The sequence below is a fragment of the Elephantulus edwardii genome, unplaced genomic scaffold (genome assembly GCF_000299155.1).
Source record: "Elephantulus edwardii isolate Elephantulus edwardi_28Jun2011 unplaced genomic scaffold, EleEdw1.0 scaffold00019, whole genome shotgun sequence".
NCBI lineage: Eukaryota > Metazoa > Chordata > Mammalia > Macroscelidea > Macroscelididae > Elephantulus > Elephantulus edwardii.
The window spans coordinates 9061786-9071867 of record NW_006399769.1 but is presented as its reverse complement, the minus strand read 5'-3'; the positions used below and the strand labels follow the sequence as shown (position 1 = coordinate 9071867).

General features: G+C 45.4%; 1 protein-coding gene across 1 annotated transcript in view; it reads right to left on the bottom strand.

Moving 5' to 3' along the window:
- The window catches only part of HAAO (3-hydroxyanthranilate 3,4-dioxygenase), a 17790-nt gene extending 16483 nt beyond the window's left edge, over window positions 1-1307 (bottom strand). Inside the window, exon 1 of the mRNA XM_006882380.1 lies at window positions 1228-1307. Within this exon, the coding sequence (XP_006882442.1) occupies window positions 1228-1307 (80 nt within the window). The remainder of the gene's footprint in view (window positions 1-1227) is intronic.
- Between the last annotated feature and the right edge of the window lie 8775 nt (window positions 1308-10082).

The window sequence follows — 10082 nt, the reverse complement described above, 5'->3', positions numbered from 1 at the left end:
AGCAGGGCAGTGTCCCCCATGCCGCCCTGTCTGAAGTGACCGCGGTGGCAGCAGGGCAGTGTCCCCCATGCCGCCCTGTCTGAGGTGACCATGGTGGCAGCAGAATCGTGTACTGAGAGCTAGAGGAGAGCAGATAGAGGTGAGAGTTCTCACAGCAAAGGAGCAATTAGAGGACTGAGGACCAGACATGGTGGGGAAGGCAGGAGGGGAAGAAATAGAAACAGCCATAGAGTGAGGCTTTTGAGGGGAGACACTGACCATTAGTCATAATGGAGGAATTGCATAATGACCAAGACTGTGGACTTTGGAGTCAAACCGTTGCATGGACTTACCCCACGATAGCTCTGTGATGTTGTGCAAGTTATTTATTAAATTCTCCCCTCCTGGGGTTACTGTGAGAACTAAATGAGGGGCTGGCACAGGCTGACCTAAAGATATGGTAGAAATGGTGACTGGCTTGAGCTGTCACCCGCAGGAGCTGCTCTGCAGACACAGCGAAGCACCATCTTAGGGTTCACCATGCCCCTTCACAGAGCGAGGGAGAAGGGGGACAGCGCAGGGCTTGGGGGGGGGGGCGGGTGCTGGGAGCTTTGGGCAGAGGTGGCTTAGGGGAGGCCTGGTGCTGGTGTGAGTGTGACCGAAGGACCTGGTCCACAGACCTCACTCTTTGGCCTGCAGACCTGGGTTCTATTGTGATTTGGAGCGTTTAAAGCGACCCTCACAAGTTCTGACAGTAAAGAAGTTAAGCACTTGATTGCTAACGCCAACATGTGGAGTTTAACAGGTACCCTGTGGAAGAAAGAACTCTTGGTGCTGGAGACTCCCTGGGGCAGTCTCAGTTTGCCTGATAAAGCCTCCACGAATCCACCCACCGCAAGTCTGGTTTGGTTTGGAAAATGAATCGTCTGAAACTTTGTCAAAGCCATCTAGGAAGGGGAAATGTTCCGAGGGGACGAGGTGGGACCTGCAGGAATCTGTTGCACAAAAGGTCCCAGTTCTCACCAGAAGTGTGCAGTCACCAGAAAGAGGAACAGGCGGAAAGTGGCGGAACCGGAACAGGCTCATCTTCGCACTAGGAAGGGACCCTCAGAATGAAAGCCCCCTTCCCGCAGACTTCTGGGGTGCGCATCTGTGCGCTGGAGAATGAGGGTGAGGGTGCAGCGAGCGGAGGCCTAGGGAGAGCAGAAAGGCTGGAAGGTGAGGTGGGGTGGGATGCTGCGGACTCACAGGAGCTTGTTGCAGACTGGGGGCAGGAAGGAGCTCCGGTTCTCTTCCACCCAAGTCTTCACTTTGACTGGACGCTCCATGGTCTTGCGGAGAGCGAGCCGCGGTCTTCTCAGAGCGAGTCCTCGCCGAGAGCTCGGGGCGCGCAGCCGCCTGTGGCCGCCTGGCTAATCAGCGTCCTGGGAGTCAAAGGGCGGAGCGCCGCCTTGCCAGACACCAGTGCCAAGGTTGGGGTGCAAGCTTTGGTGTGAAGCACCCTGACCCTCAGCGCTGCCCAGTGGTGTGTGGACACGGCCCACAGGGGTCACTTTATTCCCGCTTCTCCCCCAGCAGGGGATCAGTTTTGGGCTGATTCCCCCTCCCCCCTCGCCCCGTTCCCGCCTCACCACCGGAGGCTCCTGGCACCTTGTGCTCGAGCTCAGACCCCGATAACCGATAACTCGACTTGAGACACAGGCCCGCTTATGGCCAGATTTTCCTCCAGGTCTCCAGAGAAATAACTCTGGCCGCCTCAGTGTTGGCATCTGAAGAACTGGAATGACTACAAAACCATCTCATATGATAGTTGTGCACACAGAGTTGAAAGAAAATGAGGAGCAGTCGCAGGAGTCCTCAGTTATCTCCTGGGGAGAGGGATCAGGTCCGCGCTCCATTCCGCCTTCAGTGGGTGAAGGAAGCCCTTGGGCAGAGAGGTGAAGGCGAGGAGCATGAATGAGCTGCGCCCCCAGGCTCCACGCGCGCCCTCAGGGTTGGAGCCTGAACCCAGGGCCCACTGCCCCGCCTCCTGCGCCTGCAAGTCAAAACCAATGCACGGTATTCTACCAATGAGGAAACGGGACTGACGTCCTAGCCCTGGGAATGTCAGAATGGGGGTAGGGGCAGAGGAGCCTGTGCTGTTAATACCACTATTATTCAAATATGCACACCAACAGCTAGAGCCAAAGAAGAGGAAATGGAAGATTTCTACCAAATTTGCAAGCGGAAAAGGAACCAAATATGCAGTTAAGACGCAATAATGGTATTAGAGACTGGAACGCAAAAGTTGAAAACAGTGAAGAAAGAATGGTCGTTGGAAAATATGGGTTTGTTGACAGAAATGAGGCTGGAAAACGTATGATTGAATAATGTATATTAAATGTTCTTATTCATCGCAAATACCTTTTATAAGAGACAAGAACTGCGACTATACACGTGGACCTCGCCTGATGGCCTGCACAAGAATCAGACTGACTACCTTTGTGGAATGAATCCTTGGGGAAACTCAACATTAGCAGTCAAAATGAGGCCAGGTGCTGGCTATGGAATAGACCATCAATTAATCATGTGCGAGTTCCAAATGAAGCTTAAGAAAATATAAACAAGTAAAATATATTATCTTGAGTCCATCTCACCTAAATTTAAAAATCATCTCAAGAATAGTTTGTTGTTGTTGTTTTTTTAAAATTTTATTATTTTATGTGTCTGTGTACCGTCAAATCAGATCTGACTGGTATAGGAGGAGATTGTCCCTCTTTTCCTGGCAGAGTATCTGGTGGATTCGAACAATGCGCCTCTGGGATTGCAGTGCAGCTTCTTGTCAGTAGGCCACCAGAGTTCCCCTCAAGAATAGTTTTTTATAGTTTTTTTTATTCATTTCAGTGAAAATTTACACTTTGGATTTCCATTCATTCATTGTTGCACTTTTCTCCCCGCCCATCCCTCCCACACAGTACACTCCCCTCTTTGAAAAGTCAAAGAAAAATTCTTTCATTGTTTTATGATGCCTCCCCCCTAGGTCCACTCCACTATGCAGCCTTCGCTCTGGACTCCCATCATGACAAAAATACCGAATCACATATCTCTTTTAAACAGTTTTTCTCCCTCATCTGTTTCAATGCAGTATGCATATTTAACCCATCTTTCTCAGTCTCCCCTCAACCCTGATGTCAGTCCTGTTTTATAACAGTGGTACCATGCAGTATTTGTCCTTTTGTGACTGAGATACTTCTCTCAGCATAATGTCCTCCAGGGTCACCCATTTTTAATAATATTGCATGAGTTCCTTGTTTTTCAGTGCAGCGTAGTATCCCATTGTGTGAATATACCACAGTTTCTCTATCCATTTGTTTGTTGATGGCCACTTAGGTTGTTTCCAACTCCTTGCTATTGTGAACAAAGCTGCAATAAACATGGGTGTGCATATATCTGCTTGGGTGTCAGTTATGGGCTCTTCAGGGTATATTCCCAGTAGTGGAATTGCTGGGTCAAATGGTATCTCTATTTGCAACTTTTTGAGAAAGCACCAGAACGCCTTTCACAGTGATTGTACCATTTTACACTCCCACCAACAGTGAATAAGGGTTCCAGTTTCTCCATAACCTCGCCAGCATTTATTGCTTGCTGTTCTGTAAAATTTTGTTATTCTTACTGGGGTGAGATGATATCTCATAGTTGTTTTTCAAGAATAGTTTTGAGGGTGCTCTTGTAGCCTAGTGACAAGAAGCTGTATTGTAATCCATAAGACATGTGGTTTGAATCCACCAGATGCTTCGTTAGAAAAGGAGGTGCAATCTCAGTCAGATCTAATTTAACTGCACACAAGTTAAAAAAAAAAAAAGAAAAGAAAGAATAGTTTTGAGGCGTAGAACATTGATGATTGAAGACCAGATGAGCTGTAGGATGACATTCAGGGCATTATCCTGAAGACAGCAAAAGATCATTATAAGGACAAATGAGAAAGAAAAGACTAAAACAGATGTCAGAAGAGACTCTGGAAATAGCATGAGAGCTTTGAGAAGTCAAAACAAAGGGAAGAGATGCCAGGGTCAAAGAGATGAACAGACAATTTCAAAGGGAAGCTCTAGAAGACAAATATTATAATGAAAGGTGCAGGGTCAGAGAATAAAGAGGGAAGAACTCACTTGGCAATTCTCAAACTGAAAGAACTGAAAACAAATTCAAGTCTATAATTGCAATCTTGAGAGATGCTATGGGCAACATCTTGAATGACCTAGGAAGCATCAAAAGATGGGGAGGTGGGGGAGAGGGAGGGATTACACAGAGTCACTTTACCAAAAATAGTTTGTTGATATGTAAATATTTCAGGAAGTAGCATTTAATCAAGAGCCAATAGCAATGAAGGAAGATATTCAAGCTGTACTGAAGGAGTTGACAAAAAAATAAGGTCCCAGGAATAAATGGGATATAACTTTCTTCTATAGGGCACAAATTGACATTTTTTATTAACAGATGCAGCCCTGGATGTACTCACCAGTCTACGTTAAAAAATTTGGAAGACAGTTACTTGTCTTGGCCAACTGAGTGGAAAACATCCATATTTGTTTCTAGTCCCAAGAAAGGTGATCCAATAAATGTAGGAATTATTGAACAATACTAATATCACACACTGTGAAATGAGAATCCCAGAACATTTGATTGTGCTTATGAGAAACTGGTACTTGGACCAGGAGACGGTCTTCAGAACAAAGCAAGGAAACACGTCCTGGTTCAAAATTGGGAACGGTGTACACCAAGGATGTGTCCTATCTCCATACCTTTTCAGTCTATATGCATGACAGGTTATCTGGGAGGCTGGACTCTATGAGGAGAAATGTGGCATCAGGATTGGTGTAAGACTCATCAACAATCTGCTTTATGCTGATGACAACCCTGCTTGCTGAAACTGAGGAGGACCTGAAGCACTTGCTACAAAGGGTCAAGGACTGCAGCCTTCAATATGGATTGAAGCTCAATATCAAGAAAACAAAGATTCTTACTGCTGGGCCAATTGGCAGCATTATGATAGATGGTGACGAGATTAAGATTGTAAAGAGCTTTAGTTTGCTTGGCTCCACAGTCAACACTCTTGGTACCAACAACCAGGAAATTAAAAGATGGTTTGCAATGGAAAAATCTGCTGTCAGAGACCTCTCCAAAGTACTGAAGAGCAATGATGTCACTCTGGAGACTAAGGTGCCCCTGATACAGGCCATGGTCTTTGCAATCACTTACTATGTGTCAGAGAGCTGGACAATGACTAGAGAGGTAAGCAGAATTGATGCCTTTGAGCTGTGATGTTGAAGAAGGCTATTGAATATACCATGAACTAAGAGAATGAACAGGTTCATCCTAAAGAGGTTTAAACCAAGCTGCTCCTTAGAGGCAAGGATTCTAAGGCTTCATTTGGCATACTTTGGACATATTGCAAGGAGAGACCAGTCCTTGGAGAGGGACGTCTTGCTTGGGAGGGTAGAGGGACAGCACAAGAGAGGAAGACCCTCGATGAGATGGATTGATTCAGTGGCTTAGGTAATGGGATAAGTGTGTCAGAGACAATAAGATTGGCACAGGATAGAGCAGGGTTTAGGGCTGTTGTACATAGGGTCACTATGAGTCACAGGCGACTGACAGTGCATAACAACAACAACAACATACAAAACCTATACCTAGACAAAGAAGCTGTTATGTAAACAGAACAAGGGAATCCTGTATGGTTTGTAATCAGGAAATCTTTACATCAGGGCTGTATCTGTTCTCCAAACCTATTCAAGTTGTAAGATGAGGAATTTATCCAAGAAGCTGGGCCTTATGAAGAAAAAGGTACATCAGAATTGGAGGAAGACTCATCAACAACCTGCATTATGCAGATGACAATACCTTGCTTGCTGAAAGTAAAGACTATAGCTTCAATATGGGTTATGTCTCAACATGAAGAAGACAAAAACTTCACAACTGGGCCCATAGGCAACATCATGATAGATGGAGAAAAGACTGAAATTGTCGGTGGTTTCATCTTGCTTGGACCCACAATCCACATCCTTGGTACTAATAGTCAGGAGATCAGGAGGTGCATTGCTATGGGCAAATCTGCTGTGAAGGAACTCTCCAAAGTACTGAGGAGCAAAGGTATCAGTTTGAAGACTAAGGTGTGCCTGATTCAGGCCACTGTCTTTAAATCACTTGGTAATTTAAGGATGGCTTCTAGAAGAAGGATCCATGCCATTGAATTGTGGTGTTAGAAAAGAGTACTGACTATCCTGTGGACTGCCCAAAGAACAAACAGGTAAGTCTTGGAGAAAATGAAGGCAGAATGCTTAGGGGCACGTCTTCATCTTACATACTTTGGTCATGTTGGTAAGAGAGGCTATTTCTTGGGAAGGGATATCATGCTTGGAACGGTGGAAGGTCAAAGAAAGAGAGAAAGACCTTCAATGGGATAGACTGACACAGAGACTGCACCAATGGTCACAGATGACGAGACTGGCGCAGGATCAGACAAGGTTCAGCTTTGTTGTTTGCTCATAGAGTCAATAGGAGTTATACTTGACTTGAGGACACATAACAACAATAAAAACATGAGAGATCCTAGTACAGTTACCCCAGGAAAACCAGGGACCTAGAGGTGTGGGTGTATGGGTCTGCAGAGGAAGGAAGACAGTAGTTGATTCTCTCCCTCTCTCTCTTCCCCTTCCTCTTTCCTTCCCTCCCTCCCTCCCTCCTTCCCTCCCTCCCTCTCTTTTTTGTTTGTTTCCCTCCCCCATCAAAACTCTGGATTCTATGGAAAAATGTGTCAGTATACTGAGGGTGGAATGGGAAGACGGAAGGTGAAAGAGAAGGCAAACAGCTCAGGTCTCTGACACCAGAGTCCAGAATATTGAGCCTAAAACATTTTAAACTCCTCCGACCCCTGTTCAATCTGCCCATCTTGCCCGCTGTGTGCTGCCTGGGGTGGACTTGACTGGGGAGCGCCCTCACCCATACAGACTGCCCCAGTGGAAGTCAAAGCCACATAAGTGCATAAAAGAATTCCTATGTGCTCCTCCTGGACGCTTCTGTCCCTTTCCATTTCTCTCCCTTTTTCTTTATAGTGATTTATTTAGAACACTTTAGTTGGAGCATTTCTTTCTGGCACCAGAATAACTCCAGCTGCATTCATCTTTCTCATCTACAAGTAATCAGGGGAGATGTAAACAAAGACACGAGAGACACCAAGATCTATGCTGTGCCCTTGGATTCTTGTTAAACGATGGATGGGCGAGTGGGTGGATGATGACACGAACGAATTCACATGAAAGGGGAGGAAAATTGATTTCAGCCCAACACATGTCCTGTCACAAACTACAAAGGAATGCAGGATAATTAGCCTGCATTTTAATCAAAGTAGTGAAATAATTATCTATTTATGCTTTATTGACAATGCAAAGGCATTTGACTGTGTGGATCATAACAAGTTGTGGCTGACGTTGAGGAGAATAGGAATCCCAGAGCACTTAATTGTGCTCATGAGAAACCTATACCTGGACCAGGAGGCTGTTGTGTGAACAGAGCAAAGAAACACTGAATGGTTTAAAACTGAGAAGGGAATGCATCAGGGTGGTATTCTCTGTGCATACCTATCCAATCTGTTATGCTGAGCAAATTATCCGAGAAGCTGGACTCTATGAAGAGGAGTGTGGCAGGCATCAGGATTGGAGGGAGATGCTTCAATAACCTGAGTTATGCAGATGACACACCTTGCTTCTGAAACTGAGCAGAGCTTGAAGCCCATGTTGCAGAAGATCAAGGAATGCAGCTTTCAGTATGGATTGTGTCTCAATGTCAAGAAAGGAAAGATTCTTACCACTGAACCAATAGCCCACATTATGATGGATAGAGAAGAGATTGAGACTGTCAACAGCTTGATCTTGCTTGGATCCACAATTAACACCCTTGGTACCAGCAATCAGGAAATAGGAGATGCATTGCACTGGGAAAATCTGCAATAGGGACCTCTCCAAATTACTGAGGAGTAGTGATGTCTGAGGACTAAGGTATGTTTGATTTAGTCCATAGTCTTTCCAATCACTTGCTATGCATCTGAGAGTTTGACAATGAATAAAAATGACAGAAAAATAATTGACACCTTTGAGCTGTGGTGTTGGAGAGGAGCATGAACATCCCATAGGCAGCCAAGAGAACACTTATGTTTTGGAGAAGGAGAGCAGCCGGAGTGCTCTGTAGGGGCAAGAATGATGAGGTTTTGCCTCATACTTCAGGCATGTTGTTAGAAAGGGCTTTCCTTAGAGAAGGATATGATGCTGGGAAGGGTGGAGGCTTGGCAAAGGAGAGAAAGACTCCCAACCAGGGAGATTGACACGGTGACTGCCACGGTAGGCTCTTCTTGTGTATCAGGAAGAGTGAGAATGGCACAGGATAAAACAGGGTTCAGATCTTTTGTTGATAGGATCACCGCGAGTCATATTTGCCTCGACGACACCTAACAACAACAATGAAATAATGTGAAAAATTTGAGGTCCCTAGTAGAATTCTGTGGTCTGAAATAAACTTTCTATATAGTTTAAGCTAATATACAATGTGTCTGTAATTTGTGACGTATAGACAAAACCCCATACCCACTTTACTGGCACACAGTTCAGATGCTGGGTACCATTTGAATTCAATGTCAAACCAATTAACATTCTCATCTTACCTGTGCATGCCAGCATAGTCACAGCCATCTGGAATATTTCTGGATATTGACCTTTGGGCCTCTTCTAGCTTCTAGATACCACCTACTCTCAGTAGCCACGCCTGTCTAGACACACACCGAGTAAACCACTTGCACCTCAGAATCAGAAGCAAACAGCATCCGCAACAAACACCTTCAGGGCCCGTTATTTTGCTAAAGCCTTGCTCAGGTCTCCAACTTTTATTTACCCTGCCCATTAACATTCACAGATGCGTCTAAGTCCATAGGTGAACTTGAGGGGCAATGATTGTCAGGGGACTAGTCCTGCCTTGATCCAGTCTGACAAGTCTCTCCACTCTAGCCTGTCTGGATCAGCTCCTATAAAAGCTCTACCTCCCTGTTTCATTAGCTCTCCTATCTATATATTGCTGTTGTTGTGTACTGTGGAGTCCACTTGATTCACAGCCAAGCCTCTAGCAGGTCTTCAGAGGCAGTAAATCGCACAAGAGGTTATTTGTTGTTGTTGTTGTTGTTGTTGTTGTTGTTATGTGCCATCTTATAGCGACCCTATGCACAACAGCCTTAAACCCTGCTCTGCCCAGTTACTGAATCAATCCACCTCATAGAGGGTCTTCCCCTCCTTCTCTGTACCTTCACCGTCCCAAGCATGATGTCCTTCTCCAGGGACTGGTCCCTCCTTGCAACATGTCCAAAGTATGTCAGACGAAGCCTCAGAATCCTTGTCTCCAGGGAGTAGCCCAGGTTTACCCTCTCTAGGACAGACCTGTTTGTTTTCTTAGCAGTCCATGGTACATTCAATACTCTTTTCCAGCAGCACAGCTCAAAGGCATCAATTCTCCCTCTACCCTTCCTAGTCATTGTCCAGCTCTCTGATGCATAACAAGTGATTGCAAAGACCATCATGTGCACCTTAGTCTCCAGAGTGACATCATTGCTCTTCAGTACTTTGGAGAGGTCCCTAACAGCAGACTATCCTTTTACAATATTGTCTTTTGATTTCCTGGCCACTGGTGCCAAGAGTCTTGACTGTGGAGTCAAGCAAACTAAAGCTATTTACAATCTTAATCTCTTCACCATCCATTCTGATGCTGCCAGTTGGCCCAGAGTGAGAATCTTTGTCTTCTTAATATTGAGCCTCAATCCATATTTTAGGCTGCAGGTCTTGACTTTCTGCAGCAAGCGCTTCAGATTCTCCTCAGTTTCAGCAAGCAGGATTGTGTCATCTGCATAACACATTTTGTTGAGAATCTTCCACCAATCCTGACACCACATTTCTCCTCATAGAGCCCAGCATCCCAGATAATCTGTTCTGCATATAGGAGATTGTGCATTTTTCTCCCATGGAGCAGCTTGTGGATCCGAAACTGTCTTTGTGTTGGCAGTGCAGCTCCTTACCACTAGGGCACCAGAG